Genomic DNA, 17,405 nt, shown 5'->3' with positions numbered 1-17,405 from the left:
AGTTGGGAATTAAATAATTCAATTGGTTTAAAACAAGTTTATTATAATTGGCTTGGGGCCCTTTCCAAGACAATGTAGTTTAATCGACAGATTGAACTAAGACTAAATCTGAAGGTTTTACTGACTGCTCATCATATAAACGTTTTACTGAGACTATGTCAGTCTTTGAGGGTTTTACTGACACTAATTCTAAATAGTTATTCTACTTACAAAGTTAATTCTTATTAACACGGGGTGGGAGTTGTGATCGGGAGTAGGGTTTGATTATATTGATGACTAAGCGTTACTGAGACTCCACAACGACAACACCAGACAATATTCCACTGTGTAAAGAATTCCATCCCTGGGACACGACAGTATGACGAAACTGGACGAAGGACATTGCACACATCAATCAATCATGTCAATTCGCCAATTGTTTTTCCTAATTAATTGCATTCGATTTTGTGCGCAAATCTTCAATATTCACAGGCTATTATCTCTTTTTTTGTTAGTAAAGTAAAATTGATGCTCGCATCCTCTTCCTTGTTATTGGTTCAGTTCGATTCTTAGGCTTACAAGGTTAACAGTTGGAAAAATAGAAATTAGAATTCCCAATGCCAATTTCGATTACGCATCGCAGGAAGATCTCATTCATTCTCTTCGCTAATTGATTGCGCTCAAGAATTGTGTGAGAACTTATTAGAATGGAAAAAAATAAACAAGAATTTTGAAGAAAAAAACATCATCCAAATTAATTGCTTAATTTGCAGCAAATGTGCTAATTATATAAATAATTCATGAAAAAAGTAATACTAGTTACCGCAAAATCATGTTCGAAATGATTAAAAGCATCAAATCATCATTTTGTGGAAATACACTGTGTATTTTGAAATTCTGATGTTTCAGAAAACACGTCATTTATGGAATTTAACGTGTATAAATATACGATTATTGAATATGTTTTTGCAAGCATTATAATTGTTTAAAAACACTCAATTCCAAATTGCGTCATTTGCTTGATATTTTGTTTCATTTAATAAGAATGGAATAAACGTCAAATTTGACAGCTCGGTTGATTTATCAGTTTGAAATATTGAAATAAATATAAAGATTGTAGCACAAAATTCAGATTTACTTTACTAAAAACGAGAAATCTGTAGTTCGTATTGCATCATTTAAATATATTTTGTTTCGATCAATTTAAATTAATGAAATACGTGTTAAAATAAAAGTACGAACTAGCCTATAACTTAATTTTACATTGTCAAAAATTATACAATAAATGTCTAATTTATTAGCACCTATTGTGTTATATATTCAAATTACATATGCAATTGGCTAAGGAGTTACGTTGCAGCTTACATAAATAATGATAAGTGTTAGATGTCAAATTAAATAATTGTAAACAGTCATCATCTAAATAGTTATCATACATCCTTTGTATAACATTTGTAATATATAGGTTTCTGCATACACAATAGCAATTCGAAATATTTTGAATGTCAGGATGAGAACTATGAGTTGCAAAAAGACATGCAAGCAAAAGAAATGTCAGTTGTGAAAGTTGAAAGATGACAACTGTCAATGAAATTATCCTGGTTTTGTGTGCAGAAAAAGTCGATTTGCTAGTTATTAACAATCTGTCGGAGATTTTAATAAAATATGAAAAATAGAACAAAAACTCGAAAAGTAAATATGTTTGCTTTTGGTATTAAAATAAATAACGAAACGGGATGTCCCATATGAGTTATGACTTAATATTTTTTCGGTTTTCTTACATATGCAAATCTGTGACGTATGAAAAATAATACAGAAATAAACGTGTTATCTGAAACGGATGAAATTCTCGAAAATATCTTCGAATGATAGCGTTCCTGTCTCGCTCACTCTAATGCGAAAAATATGAAAATTACCAAAAAATTACGTGGAACAATAAAGAGGGGAATAGGAAAAAGGAGATGAAGAAGGACGGAGCTTCTTCTCCGTTGTCTTTTTTTTTGTGTTCACGATGCGGAGGTGGAACGAGAGGAAGATTTCGTATAAATACCGTAGACGTTGCGATTTGCAAACTAAACGCTGATACAAACGTGAACTTTGATCAATACTACTAAATAGTAAAAAGTAATTAAGTGATCGAGTGTGAATTAAGACTATACAGTTCGAAAGGGAATCCAAAATGAAGTTGTTGATTTGTTTCAATGTGAGTATTACGAACTAGATTATTTGTGATTTTTTAAAACCACGAATTTTGTCTAATTCAATAGTATCATAAGTGTATTATTTCTGTATTGTTTTCATCCGATTTGATTTTTACTAATTTTAGTTAACTCGAATGAAATTTGTGAATATTTGAATACAAAAATCAATGTATTCATTGAGAAACGTCGTATATTTTCGCGATGACATAATGCCTTTAAATAGACGAAAAATATTGAAGTTCTGACAAAAAGCGCTATAGCCCGAGAAATTATGATTATTAGCGTTTGCAAATTAAACGCGGTATTGAACACTAGCGGCCTTGGATAATCCTCTCTTACTTATTTCGAACATATTATTATTGTTAAGAAAATTGCAAGGTTTCAAAAGTATTTTTCAATTAAAGTCGAAACTAACATCATATTATTATTATTGTTTAATTAGTGTATTTACTGTAATTTTGTTAGAATCGAAATAAATGAGAATTTCCATTAATAACGACAGTTATCAGCTATTTCAAGAATATTCAAATAAACGTCAAATTTGGCACTTTTACTTTTAATATTTGGCATTGGTTACTTACTACTATTTTTTATTGTAATTAAGATTACCAACGTGAAGAATGCTATTTCGAATTAGCATTAAACAACGATTTGTCTAAAAAAAACAATTGAGAAATCAATTTATGATATTGTATAAAACGCAATATATCCAAAGGTTACGTTGTAATGTCAAATGATGCTCATCTGTAAATACTTTCGTTTAATTATAATATTTTAACTTGACCCACTTCATGGTGTGTTTTATATATATTTATTTATTTATGCGTTTCTTCTAAATATTTTGGGAATTTTTGAGATAGAAACGACTGCACATTGATCTGGTTGTCAGTGTCAAGTTCAGTGAACGGATTTGCGCGCTAAGTTCAAAAGTCAAGTTTACGTCTTTCCAAGCTGCGCACGTCACACGAGCATCATCATCCTCTCCATCCGGGATTATTAAAATACCAGTTTCAATTATTCAATTATTTATAAATAGCGGTTTCTAATTCGCTGCGGGTTTTTCCCCCGGCTGTTGACATTTATAAGAAAAAAAATATATAATTGATAATGTAAACGTCAAATTTTTATATTGGTATTGAAACAATTGATGAATTTATCAGGTGCTGTTGATCTGCTGGGTGCACGCCGAGGATGTCCGTCTTTTGGATTTGGATCCTCCAGAAGCGCAGTCTATCATCGATAGTAAAGATCAGACTTTGAAGTATGCGCCGAAGATCGAGTCAAATGTGCCGGCTGTCAGGTATTTGGGAAATGAACCGCACCACGTCCAGGAGGATATTTACCTTGCCAATCAGTACCATGGACAGGACGGCGTTGGGGGTTATTTGTACGGGTATTCCGTTCCTGATATAGCGAAGACTGAGAAGAAGAAGGCAGGCGGTGATTTGACCGGATCTTACAATTACATCGCCGGAGACGGACAAGAGATTAAGGTGCAATATTGGGATAACGGAAATGGTTTCCACCAGATCGATAACGTACCAAAGATCTTGCCAAAGCAGATCGACGACAGTCCCGAAGTTAAGGCCGCCAAAGAGGAGCACGCCAGGATTTGGGCCGCTGAAGCCGAGAGAAACTCGAAGCCTATTCAGTAAGTGTTTGTTTGAAGTTTTTGTGGAAGAAATATTGATTTTCTTTGATTTTAGGAACCCGTACCCAAGTGCCAAACCTGGAGCGTACGCAGGTCTCGGTGCCGGAGTCGGAGCTGGTGTTGGCGGATATTCCGCCGTCAGCGGTTTGAGTCAAGGAGCTCCTAAATACGGAAGCCCCAGCCTTGGTCCAGGAGGAGCACAACCAGGATTCGCCGGTAACCCAGGTTACGCTGGACAATCAGGAAGCTTCGGATCTTCGGGAGGTTTTGGTGGATCAAAACCAGGATTTGGAGGAAGCCAAGGTGGAGCTTTCGGTGGATCCAAACCAGGATTCGGTGGAAACCAAGGAGCCTTCGGCGGAAACCAAGGCGCTTTCGGAAGTGGAAATCAAGGAGGTGCTTTCGGTGGATCCAAACCAGCATTCGGAGGAAGCCAAGGTGCCTTCGGAAGTGGATCTAAACCTGGATTTGGAGGAGCCGCAGGATTCGGCAAATCCAGCCAGAACAACATCGATTACAGCGGACAGTACAGCGAGAACCAACAATCCTTCGCCGCGAATCCTCAGGCCCAACAGAAGAATCAAGACGACGGTAGCTGGGACGAGAGTCAAACCGAAGAACCTCAAGGTCCTCCAAAGGGCTTCTTCTACAACATCGACTACCCGGTTGGCATCATCGTTTCCAAGGACGGCCAGCAGAAGAGGGAATCCCTGTCAGAGGTTTACAACAGTAACAAGGCTCTCTTCGATCAGCAGCTCAAGGGAGGCGCAGCTGTGCATGGAGGCGCCACCTACCCCAACTACCAAGTGCACGCTTAATAATCCTTAACGTTTTGTGATAATTTATATTTTCTCTACTTTTCGTCCACATATATTTTATATATATATATATTTTGTGTAATAATTTATTAAAATAACAGATTCAATAATAAATACAAATATAAATTAAAACCTACGGATATGTGAGCACCTCCTCGTTCAGGTAGTTGTTATCCTTGTGTAGCGGAACGACGATCATATAGTTGTGGGGTCTGGGTCTCACCACTTCAGGCCTATTATTAATGAAGGGAATCCTCTGAACTATTCCGTTTGCAAAGGTCATTATCCCATTTCCAATCGAGCCGAACGTCTGCGGAATGTTGATCTGTATAGGAAACCAATCCGATCCTTGGATCCAATTCCCAACGACGTCCCAAATTCCTCTTTGCGCAGAAGTAATCTGCAATCTGAATAGTAAAAGAATTATAACAAATTCACTATGAAAACAATTCTAATAACTTACTGGTTTGCATCAATTGGATTCGAGCGGACGAAAACGGCGAGCGTCAAGACTACCAGAACCACTTTGGACCTCATTTTAACTATCTTCTTTTTTTTCTGCTTTTCTTCGCGTAACAGGTTTTTACCAAATATTCGTCTGCAAAATCCTCCTCTATTGGTAGTTGTTGTTGCTGCAGCACGGTCGAGGTAGCAGATCGAAGTGCGTCCGAGTCATCCGGTAAGGTACTAAATAACCGAATTTCACTTATTTCTTTGGCGGTGGCAACTGTGTCAGAATTTCTATTTGACGTTGAAATGAAGAACGTATACAAAAATGGCCCGGTTTCGAGTTCAACTGAGGTGCCGGTGCGAAAACGAAAGTGCAAAGATGTAAATAACAGAAGCGGTCTTTTTTCTTTTGGTAGATGTTAAGCTCGTTAGAATAATTACGGAGAAAGAGATGCTAAAGTCTGCGAACCACCTATTAAGGTTAAACGCTACTTGCTTTTGTAGCATTAAGAAAACAACTAATTAACACCGTAAAGTATTATACCACTAGTTAATGAACAATAAACGTTTTGGAAAGATAAGCCTGTTCCACTTTTTCGAAATAATTGAAATTAATATCAGTTTGCTAATTTCAGTTTTAACTAGAGATCGGTGAAATCTTCGATAAATACAAAACAAATAAGAATAAGTTGGCTCCTTCAAATTTTAATTTTAATAATGGTATTAATTGTATCCGTGTCAATTGTTAAGTGTTATATTAAATGCGTGACGAACGAATCAAATATAAATTACAATGACATATGTCAACGTAAAATTTATTCAAGGATTAACTTTATAGAAAATTCGATAAATTTTGTTAAAAACAGCATAACAGCATATTAATTAAACTTCTTCCCTTAACTCTTTGCGGGACCAGAAATTCCTAAATTTCTAGACCCAACATATTTTTAGACAACTGTATTAACATCGTATGGTATGGACATACCAACCAAAATTAATGTTAATTCCTATTTCCTGTACATTTTCTAGAACATTATAATAATGCCCTACTAGGCAATTTAAGCGTTTACCACCGCCGCTCCAAGAGTTAAAGAAGTTTAATAAATTAACAGTTTGTTAATTTATTAAACTTCGATTATTATTTTTTTTTTTAAATTATTATTTCCGACGAAATACTATTAAACAGATAGTAGAAAGTGTAGTTCGTTAATGATGATAATGTTATTTATGTGTGCGTTCTGAAATTTGAAAATGTTATTCAAAATGCAATTTAAATGAGAAAAAAAAACAAGTGACCTAAGCGGAAAGTAAAAGAGGACGACTGGACCGGGTTCCGTTGGTTTCGCAAGAGACAACCAGTCGATTCGTCGAACGATTTACAGTTAGCCGTCCGTCGTAACAGAATACCGAACTGGGAACGATTACATTATTCTGTGTGGACGTAGATTATATATATAATAAAAATATAATCTAACGAAGAGGCTCTCAGTTTCGGGTAACGAGGCGAAACGATGAGGTTGATTTCTTCAGTGGTGACCCTTCTGGGTTTGGCGATTGTTGCGGAATGCCGATACTTGGACAGAGCCATCACAGATCAGGCGGTCAGCCCGAAGCCGACTTTCCTGTCCGGTCTTAGTCTGTGGCCCACCGTCACCGTCAGCAAGTTTCCACCCATTATCGAGTTCATCGCTCAGAGGATACAAACGCAGTTCTCCAGTTATGTGTACGAAGATTTGAGCAGACCACAGACTTACGATAAACCAGTCTACACTTTGTCACCTGCAGATTTGGAGAAGTTCTCAACGACGACGACGACAACAACGGAAGTGCCAACAACAACTGCGTTAATCGAAAACGAAGAAGAGGAGGAAGAAGAAGAGGCGGATGAGCAAATCGAAGTTGCAACGAAGAAACCCTCGAATACAATAATCGAGTTTTTCGAGGTGGTAAATAGTCCCGAGTTCAACTCTAGTCTGCAAATCGAGTACGAGCTGAAAAAGATCAGAGAAGGCGGAGGGTCTGTACAGGGCGCTTTCAAAGGAAACTCTTTATACTTAATCCTGGACGATGAAAGCAGCAGCGAGAAACCAAAGATTGACAGCGAAAAACCTAATTTGAACGATTTGGAGCACGTTATAGTTATCAAGCACAGCGGCGGAGAATACAAAATCGTCTCCGACATCCAGAAGGCAGACAACTGACATCGAAACACAGTTTATATTTGATTTTTTTTGGTTACGCCTGAATTATCAGCCGATTGAACTTGTCTATCTTCTCCTTGATTGCCGCCTGCTTCCGCTCGATTTCCAGCTGAATTTTCTTGAGCACCTCCACCTCTCGGCAATCGCCTCTCTGGTTGATGCGTCTCTGCTCCTCCGGCGTCGCAGGAATCGATGACATATGGCTTGTCCTGCTGCTTCCTTTGATAGTGTTCGTCAGCATCGATCGGATGGACAGGATCGTCTCCAACTCGTAGTTATCGTCATCTCTACAAACATTAGCAATTATCAAATTTATTTATAAAAACAGATAAAAACATTACGGTTTCTCCACGTACTTCAGCAGATCGTTCGGATCCTCCCTTTTGGGTTTCCTGAAAAAAAGGGTTAATAATATCAACGTGTAACTTAAATAAATTGTAAATTAAATTGAAACCTGGCAGTGTTTGGCCGCTTCTTTTTGAACTCCTTGCTTCCCGGTCTGCTCTTCACCTCCTTATTCAACGGTCTGTAATCAACGGTTTTCCGCTGCTGCGCATCCAAAGGCTTTTTCTCCAACACCTTTTTAACATCATGCTTATTGCAACTGAAATTCTTGCTGCACGCGCAAAATTATAATAAATTAATCTCAGAATATATATCATGAATATTTACGACGAATAAGCGCAGATAAGATAAGAAACCTACTATTGTTGACGTCATACGTCATATATATACATGTTTTCTTGCTACTTCAGCTGATATTTACCTAAATGAATCGATTTGACAAACCTTTCGACTTTCTTCTCAACTTGTTTAGATTCCTTCGATTTCTTCAACAGCTCAGTGAGCAATATGTTTTGGCTTCTCAGATCCACGATTGTTTCATTGAGGAATTCTAATTTCTTCGCGTTGCTCGTGTATCGATTCTCGCGCCTCTGCACCAGCTCTTTTATTCCATTCAGCGTGTCCTTTGCCGCCTTTAACGAGTCCGGTTTGTAAGCAGCCGACGTCTCCGTCTGAGATCCTTTCTCCATTTGGTCAGACTTGCCTAGATTCTTAACGTTCTCATAGAGCTTCGTCAGACGCTCCAGATTCCCCTGCGAATGCTGATTGAAACCCATCAGCTTCTTCCTGTACATCGAACATTTCTCCTTCTCCCTGTCGCACCTCAACGTACAATCAAACCATTAACTACATATCTTTCCGAAAACAATAGAACTTACTCAATGCACAGCTGCTCGTTCTTCTGCTGGATGTCGGCAAATCTTATCCCGAACTCGTACCATTCCTTCTCAAGGGTTTTCAACTTGTAGAAGAAATTGTTGAGAGCCGATTTTGAGTATGGGCTTCGGAAAAAAGTGCTCGCGGCGTTGGTGATGTCGAAAAAGTTGCAGCTAGCGCTGCGAACAAAGTTAAGCGCCTTGTCGCGATCCTCGGAGGAACTAGAGTGGCGACCGCCCGAAGAGGCGGCGCGCCTCAGTTCCACGCTGGAGACGCTCCGCCTCATGTACATGGCTGTTACCACGCACAGCTTTCGCGATCAAGAAAAAATGTAAATTTTGCTTCGTCCAAAAAAACTTTTCGAAATGTCACCAGCAAAAAATTTCAGGCCGAACTGATTCGAAATTTAATCCAGGAGTGCAACTTAAATCGATTCAGTCAACCAACATAGGCATCAAACTTAAATTTTAGTTCACACCTTATGTACAGTTTTAAACGTAATTCTAATAAGTGTAGTTAATTAAAAAAATATTTCGTTAAATAAACCTATGCCTGTAAATCGTAAAAAAGATTATTAACAATAATCTTTTTGATGCTGTAGAGCTGGGGACCAAAGACGCTGTGTAGTGGCGTGCCCTCGCAACTTTGAAAATCGAGTGGCGCCATCTTCAGTGGTCTCTATGCAACCTTAATTCAAACGAAAGCAATCTAAAGCAATATACCAAAACATAACCTAAATATTTACCGTCTAAAGTGTGAGCTCCGTTGCGTATGGTTGTGGCATCCATATTCTCGACAGTTATTAAATTTAAAGGTGATATTTTACATATATAATTTACTTTTAAATTATATATTACTTTTTAATGCAAATTATACAATTACATAAATAATTACAAGCTTCTCTGTAAATTTAGCCAACTAAATGTTCATTTATATTATATACATTTCTTCTTCTTCTTCTTCTTTCAATAATGAGCTTCCTTCTGGAAACCCCTTCCCATTTGGCAGGGTCCTGTCGACCCGTTTGCCAGTCGCTTATAATATACATTTGGTATATGGCTTTCCATTGCTTTCGTTTGAATTAAGGTTGCATAGAAACCACTGAAGATGGCGCCACTCGATTTTCAAAGTTACGAGGGCACGCCACTACACAGCGTCTTTGGTCCCCAGGCTTACATCATATTGCATCAGCAAAAATATATATAAAGTTTCCTATATATTCAGAGCCGAGTGTTATTGTCGAATATTGATTGGATCAATTTGATAAGATTAGCCGTCTAAAAAATCAGACATCCCTTAGCAAAAAAATAATATTGTTTTGGCAATTAATTTATAATGATAAATTATCTTTTAGCGTTAAACATATTAATATTTGAATTATTTATTTCAGTCGCTTAAAATTAAAAGAAAAGTATTTAAAAATTCCAAAATTAACAATTTTTAAATTTCAAACAGGAAAATACTTGGTTTCAGATTAAATATGTTATCTTTGTTTTTCATATCAAGAATTCAAGATAACGTTTAAACTATATTTTGTACTTCATCTAATCAACATTTAGCAGAAGTTTAGTAACAATAAAAAGAATGACATATTTCTTTGAACATTATATTGCATCAGCGAAAATATATATATTTGCAAGGGTTAACTTGGCAACGCTGCGCCACCCCTGTTTAGAATAGGACTTACTACCCACGCTGCAAACATCCTCATAGATCTAGTCTTTTGCCATCGCCGAAGACGTATGATAAGCAACAGTGCTACAACTTAAGATAAGAACATCTTCAATTAAGGTAACTCTTTAATATTTTTTTCTTTTTATATAATTAAAAATAAACAGCGCTCACTTATAAACAAGTAATGTAGTTTTAGGTTATATAATCAATAATGAATATAAACTTTCTTTTCTAAGAGGGAAGTTTTTTAGTCAATAATAAAAAAAACCTTTTTTTTATACTTATGGCTTTATTTCTGGAACCTTTCGCTGCCGTCTATTAAAACCCCGACGTTCAAAATCCCGGGATTTCGGTTGTCGGGCTTGCGATTGCCACCGATACAAATGACTTAATTCTTTTGTAAATAATAAATAAGTTAGTTATTAGTATTTTTGATATTTTTGATTTTTTCTTGTTAAAAATTTACTTAACATGTTACTTGACAAGTACCGCGTATATAGAACAATTCATCAACGGCACAACATTTAATTTATTATTTGAAATATGATTAAAGAATTGCGTCAGTTACAGTGGTGGGAAAATACTAGTATAAATTAAGCCACCAGATCTATAAAGTTAGTTCGATTTAAAGAGCAAGTGCGGCGCTCGAAACGCTCTCAAAATTAAAAATCCAAGTACCTATTTTTGCACCACGTGCAGATATTTTTACATTCATTATATAAACTTGTAAGTGCAGCAAATTTCAATTGTTTCGTATATACTCATACAACAATCGGCGTACGATTTTCTTTTTCCTGTGATAAGCAAAAAAAAAATAACCGTTTTGTGAATACGTGGTTAAATAATCAATAACGAGTGCAGTAAAAATTCTTAACGGAAACTATTAAAAGCTGTAAAAGTTAGTTAAAATTTGCTTAGCAACTGTTGCTATGTTACCAGTGTTTTTATCATCAAGTGATTGCAATATGCTAGATCATATTTCTTATATACAAACTAGTTTATTTAATCAATCATAAACAATTTAAACTAATTGTATATTAATTACCAAGTAACTCGAGCTAAGCAAGATCTTCTAGTTTTACGTCATATAGCATCTGTTATATTAAATTTACAATATGTGTTTACTATATTGAAAAGTACACGTACACGCTTATTCCATATGGATTTTTATATTGACTTATCAATAAACAGAAATTGTTTGCACACCTGAAACGGTTAAAAATTGAAGTATTTTTTCTCTTGCAGATTAGATAGTTAACTAAATATGTGCGGAATTTGGGCGATATTTGGGATAGCTGATAGCATCAGTGAAAAATGCTCTTCGGCGTTCAAGAAAATCACTGCCAGAGGTCCGGATGCCTGGAGGATCGAGTACGACAACAGATTAAAGGTATAAAATATTTTCGCTAATAAAATATATTTATTCTGATGATTCATTCATTTTTTTTTAGAACTGCTGCATAGGATTTCATAGATTAACTATAGTGGATTGCACTTACGGTATGCAACCGATGCGACTTCACCAATACCCGATGACCTTGCTGATTTGCAATGGAGAATTGTATAACTGTAAAAAGGTCAATTGCATGCACTTGCTTTTAATTTATTTTAACGCACTTAAAAAAAAATATATTAATGGAAGAGGCTCCTCCTAGAGGGAGATAGCAGGCGGAAGCAAAAAAAAATATGAAATTGCGTAATTACAGTTTATGCTATTTGAATATTATGAAAATGAAATTTTAAATATTTCTTATTATAAAGTTTAAATAGTTGACAAATGCTAGTTAATTAATTAATTTAATATGTCAATATAAAAAAATCTGTTTTTATGGTTGCATGTAACTGATCAGGTGATAGATAGCGCCATCTACAAACAACTGTTCAATTGGTAATGCTGTTTATTAATGTTTTACTACTCTTTTGCAGTTGAAGGAAGAATTTGGATTTAAATATGAGACCAACAGTGACGTTGAGTGCATCCTGCATTTGTACAAGAAGTTCGGCACCGAATGCACCAAGTATTTGGATGGAGTCTACGCTTTCTGCATCGTTGACATGGAAAGCAAGAAAGTGATTATTGCACGTGATCCGTACGGCGTTCGTCCCATGTTCCGTTTGCGCACAAAAACTGGCGTGCTGGCCATCTGTTCTGAAGCGAAAGGTAAACAATAATTTTTAAAAGTTAGCTATTTACATCAATAATTGTTTCATTCGTAGGTTTGGTTCCGATCACTGATGAATTGAACGGCGAGAAGAAGGTGATCGAACCGTTCAAGCCGGGAACCATTGCCGAATACAGCCTGAGCGACGATGGAAAGGCGACTCTTGTCATGGAGAAGGTGTTCCATAAACCTGGAGAGAGGATGCTCAAAAGGCCATTCATTGCGTACGAAGGTAAGAGTTGCGTTGACTGACAGGTAAAAATTTCATTATTTAATCCGTGACGTACACCTAGATGTTGTTCCGAACGATCATTTGGTCAACATCCGGAAACTGTTTGAGATGGCTGTGAAGAAGCGTTTGATGGCGGATAGGCGTCTAGGTTGCTTACTTTCCGGTGGTTTGGACTCTTCGTTAACCGCTTCGATTTTGGTGAAGGCCGCCAAGGAAGCTAACATTCCTTACAAGATTCAGGTAATTAAATTTATAGTGTTTTAAAGTTCAGCGTAATAATTTTATAAATTCTTCTTCAGACCTTTTCGATTGGTATGAGGGATAGCCCCGATTTGGTCGCGGCTAGGGAAGTCGCCAAGTTCATTGATACTGAACATCATGAGATTACATTTACCGAGAAAGATGTCGAAGATGTTCTGGATGAAGTTATTTATACGCTCGAAACACCTGACATTACTACGATTCGAGCTTCTATTGTCATGTATCTAATTGCTAGGTAATTGTTAAATGCAAACCTTAAATATAACTAAAGTAATTGTTGGTGATTATATAGGTACATTAAGAAGAACACCGACACGACTGTTTTGTTCAGCGGTGAAGGCGCTGATGAAGTGGCGCAAGGCTATATTTATTTCAAAGTCGCGCCCAACGCCGAGGAGGCTTACAAAGACAGCATTAGGTTGTTGGAGGAGATTTATTTATTTGATGGTTTGAGAGCAGACAGAACCATCAGTTCTCAAGGGTTAGTCTTTCCTGCTTTTTTAATCGATACAGTTAAATAAATAAAATCGCATCTTTTTTTAGATTGGAGCTTAGGGTTCCGTTCCTTGATGTTCAATTTTCCGAGTACTATTTGAGTTTACCCAAAGAGATGATTCGACCCAAAGATGGAAAGTTTGAAAAGTATCTGTTAAGATCGGCGTTCGCCGATCAGAATGTGCTCCCCGACAGTGTCCTCTGGAGACACAAGGAGGCCTTCAGCGACGGCGTGACATCTCGATCCAAATCGCTTTTCCAGATCCTGCAGGAACTGGTGGAGAAGCGCAGGCCGGAGTTGACGTTCAACGAGGATTCGGCGAAGAGCGTGTATCCTCACTGCACGCCCACATCCAAAGAAGCGCTGTATTACCGCGAGGTGTTCGAGAGTCACTACCCGAATTGCGCGGAATCCTTCATCCCTTACTATTGGATGCCCAGGTGGTGCGAGGGCATTACAGATCCTTCCGCAAGGTTCATCACGCATTACGCGGCTGAAACGGAAACGGCGAAGAGAGAATAAAGAATTGAATTGTTTTATTTACTTTTGGGAACGTTGATGGTGGGAGATGGCGATGACTATTTTTGACGCCATTGTTTCAAAAACTTTTGTGATATCTGGTAATGTGTTGCATATTTTTGCAATTATCCTACTTTGAAACGCGATATCTCAATATTTTATAAGTAAATCACAATCATTTATAGACGTATTTATTGCCTTATCCACTCTAGTGCCCTAGATCCGAGAAAATGTTAGGTTAGGTGTAGTTCTTCTTCCTTCCCCTTTTTCATTTGGCTTCCGCATTGCGCGCCACTGTCTACATTCGGAACACAAACTAACTTATACTTCGGATTACTTCTTCCGCCCTACTAATTAAATTAACCAGCTTCTCCCATGAACCAAAACTTCCTTCTTCAGCACGACTAATCAAAATAAAGAACTTATTCTAACTCAACTAAAAATTAACTATTAATTCAAACTAAACTGACTTCTATTAAAAATGTACGTAAGAGAGATACGGCAAGACAGGTAAAGACAATAAAGATAACAGGTCGAACACAAATATATAACGACTTTCGAACCGGGGTCTCAGCGGTTCAGTACTCAGGTTCTTGGAGAGACCTCGGAAAGGTATAAATTAGAAAGGTTGACACGTTAACACTATATATATGCATTAGATGTTTTCAGAAACTTAAGTATTGCCCTGTAAACATCCTCGGATATTAGGTGTAGTTGTTGGGAATATACATACTACGGACCACGGTTATGCCAAACCATCAATAGAGGGCGCTGTCAGGAATATGCGGAGTCGTCTACAGAGGGCGCTCAAGGAAGCGGCACTGCCAACTGCAGAAATAACATCGTCGATTGAAAGTACCGAAAGTATTGAAGAAGCTTAAAGCAGATCCAAGCGACAGATGCTCAGATGTGGCTCGCCAACCGAGTCTAATACACATAAAGTGCTGCCACACACGAATATCTCCCATGCCAACGTTAAAAACAAAAAATAACTATACAGTATATATAGGCCAATAGCCAGAATATTAGTATGTGACTGCAGTATATCTTGGTATCTACTACTAAATGTAGCTATTGTATCCTCGACCATATCTATATGAAGATCTTCGTGTATTTGTTTATTTCTGATGAACCATGTATAATTTGTATGTTCGATTTACTGGCCGCACCCTACAATTGGATACCCTTCGTCCATACTGGTTTCAGTATTGCTTTGTATATAAGTAATTTATTTTCCACTGATAATTCCGACTTTTTCCCTAGAAGCCAGTAGAGTTTTCTAAACTTTATTTCTAATTGCTCCCTCTTAGCCTGAATGTGATCTTTCCAGGTGAGTCTTCTGTCTAGATCAGTGATTCCAAAAGTGGTCTATATCGACCCCCAGGGGTCTATGACAACCTGCAAGGGATCAACGTCAGCGAAAAAAAAGTTTGGGGTCCATGAAATAAAAATGGGGGTCCACGATAGTGGATCTCAACATACACTGATAGTACCTATTTACTTACATTATACTATCTTACAATATAAAGACATATACATTATTTATAAAAATACCTATAAAGTAAAACATTTATTATATATGTTTATAAAATTGTGTAAGTTGTAGGATGTAGGCATTCGCTTTGTGATCGCACCATATTATGAACTTGTAAAAACCTGCACATAATAATACACCAGTATCATTTTGTTACATGCAAACGCGCAGTCTCAGAGCAAAGATCTTAATGATTATAAAGATGTCCCAATATAAATAATAAATTTACAAAAAATCAATATCAGGTAAGTAGGGGGTCTACCCAAAACCGAAAAACATGGCAAGCAGTCTACGACACAAAAAAGTTTGGGAACCTCTGGTCTAGATGCATGCCTAGATATTTGACTTTTATTGCTTTGGGTAGATCTTGTCCATTAAGTCTTACAGTTGGGCAGGTGTCTTTCTTTAGCGTGAATGTGATATGCACGGATTTCATGCTATTCTCCATTTTTTAAGCCATTCTTGTAGCTTATCTAAATTTTCCTGTAGATATTCGGATGCTACTGCTGGATTCTCATCTGATGCCAAGATTGCTGTGTCATCAGCGAATGTTGCAATTTTAGTATTGTTAGTTTTAGGTATATCTGCCGTGCACCCCAAATTCTAATGTATATAAGTCGGTGAATTCGTCTCCTATTTTTACCTGAAACATTCTATTATCGAGGTATGCTTTTATTATTTTAAAATGATTATATGGAAGGTTCTTCTTTATTTTATATAGTAGTCCGGGATGCCAAACTTTGTATCTTTTACTTTCCAGGTCTTGGTAGATGGTGTTTACTATTCTGATTAGTTTTGATTTAAATGTATTGAAAAATAGATGGTTCACATTTACATGGATCATACACCATCGAGTCTAAAGAAAATTAATAAATTTTCTCATCTTTATATTCTGGCCGCTTTTAGTTTTACATCTTTGGACGCAACAACTATAAACCACTCTAATACACAACTATATTAATTAAATTGTTCTTAGACCATACATATAAAAAGAATAATAGAAATGTTACTTACTTGCTTGTGTTCTTGACAATAACGAAATAAAAATGAGCGAAATAAAACAAACTTACGCATAATCACGGACAACTTGAAAATTTGTAATCGTGAAACAAACGGAAGTAAACATCTGAAATAGTTCCGAGTGGTTCCGAACGTCTTGAGTTCAACCGATTTGCTCTAAAAATCACTAAAAAAATCTTCTTCTCTCTAAACACATAGACTACAAGTTAATACCAACTCAAAATAAAACGACTAGTTTTTGCCTTATCTTATGCAGGCCCTCTGCTGGCATCAGCTTATTTGACGCTATAATAGGTTGCAATCGTTTTTTCGAAAACTTTTGATAATATCGGTAGAAGACTTATGGGTCTGTACAACTTAATCTCTTCGTCAGATTTTCCTGGTTTAGCTATTATTATAATTTGTGCAACTTTCCACTGCGCTGGAAAGTAACCTGTACGTAGTATAGTAAATATTTGAGTGATCAAAACAATTCCTTTCAATGGGAGTTTCAATAGTTTTCCCCTTATTATCTTCAACTTCCTTATCTTTTTCCGTTGAGACTTGCGCTGGAAGTGGTTTAAATATAGTTCTAAAATGACATGCAAACTTTTCTGCTTTATCGTGATGTTCTTGCCCGAATTTCCGGATTCTTTTCTGCGGTTGTTTTAGATTTCTTGTATCTTTCCACACGGAATAATCTGTTGCTTCGGTGAGCGTCAGATTTATCAAGTACTGTTTTACTGCTTCATTTTTGATGTTTTTAAGCAGCCTTTTCAGTTTAGATGCAGCTCTGTTTAAGTTTGTTTTATCTTCTGGGAGACTATTATTTTATCATATTCATCTAAGTCTGCGTTTTTATGCAATCAAACGTTTAATAAAAAGTGGACAAATGTTATACGTTTCCTGTTTTGTGTGCTCCGGTGTGGAGTGATGAGCAGATGTTTGTATTGTCTGCGTTAGGTGTTCCACGGCTTCGTCGAGATCTGTGGTCTGTTCAGTAATAT

General features: G+C 36.8%; 4 protein-coding genes across 6 annotated transcripts; 2 read left to right on the top strand and 2 right to left on the bottom strand.

Annotated features, from left to right (window-relative positions):
* The first annotated feature begins 2,038 nt into the window (after positions 1-2,038).
* On the top strand, positions 2,039-4,719 carry LOC108568089 (uncharacterized PE-PGRS family protein PE_PGRS46-like). Its single transcript, XM_017929003.1, has 3 exons — positions 2,039-2,182; positions 3,341-3,831; positions 3,887-4,719. Exons 1-3 carry the CDS (start codon positions 2,159-2,161, stop codon positions 4,647-4,649), a joined length of 1,278 nt encoding a protein of 425 aa, XP_017784492.1. The 5' UTR covers positions 2,039-2,158; the 3' UTR covers positions 4,650-4,719.
* LOC108568090 lies at positions 4,718-5,745 on the bottom strand. Its single transcript, XM_017929004.1, has 2 exons — positions 5,113-5,745; positions 4,718-5,056 (listed from the first exon to the last, which is right to left on the bottom strand). Exons 1-2 carry the CDS (start codon positions 5,184-5,186, stop codon positions 4,783-4,785), a joined length of 348 nt encoding a protein of 115 aa, XP_017784493.1. The 5' UTR covers positions 5,187-5,745; the 3' UTR covers positions 4,718-4,782.
* Positions 5,746-7,334: 1,589 nt separating this feature from the next.
* LOC108567970 lies at positions 7,335-8,813 on the bottom strand. Its single transcript, XM_017928794.1, has 5 exons — positions 8,524-8,813; positions 8,090-8,467; positions 7,755-7,916; positions 7,642-7,692; positions 7,335-7,587 (listed from the first exon to the last, which is right to left on the bottom strand). Exons 1-5 carry the CDS (start codon positions 8,811-8,813, stop codon positions 7,335-7,337), a joined length of 1,134 nt encoding a protein of 377 aa, XP_017784283.1.
* A 1,386-nt stretch (positions 8,814-10,199) lies between these two features.
* Positions 10,200-14,302, top strand: LOC108568101 (asparagine synthetase [glutamine-hydrolyzing]). 3 transcript variants are annotated; one of them, XM_017929025.1, is made up of 9 exons: positions 10,200-10,312; positions 11,441-11,585; positions 11,647-11,772; positions 12,122-12,356; positions 12,413-12,589; positions 12,651-12,829; positions 12,889-13,085; positions 13,143-13,331; positions 13,394-14,302. In XM_017929025.1, the coding sequence occupies exons 2-9, from the start codon at positions 11,460-11,462 to the stop codon at positions 13,866-13,868; spliced, it is 1,704 nt and encodes a 567-aa protein (XP_017784514.1). In that variant the 5' UTR covers positions 10,200-10,312; positions 11,441-11,459; the 3' UTR covers positions 13,869-14,302. The 3 variants fall into 3 exon arrangements, with proteins under 3 accessions (XP_017784514.1, XP_017784513.1, XP_017784515.1); XM_017929024.1 differs by lacking the exon at positions 10,200-10,312 and adding an exon at positions 10,827-10,921; XM_017929026.1 differs by lacking the exon at positions 10,200-10,312 and adding an exon at positions 11,007-11,093.
* The last annotated feature ends 3,103 nt before the right edge of the window (positions 14,303-17,405 follow it).

Source organism: Nicrophorus vespilloides, unplaced genomic scaffold (assembly GCF_001412225.1).
Source record: "Nicrophorus vespilloides isolate i.1.1-1 unplaced genomic scaffold, Nicve_v1.0, whole genome shotgun sequence".
NCBI lineage: Eukaryota > Metazoa > Arthropoda > Insecta > Coleoptera > Silphidae > Nicrophorus > Nicrophorus vespilloides.
This window is presented reverse-complemented; position numbering and strand designations above follow the sequence as displayed.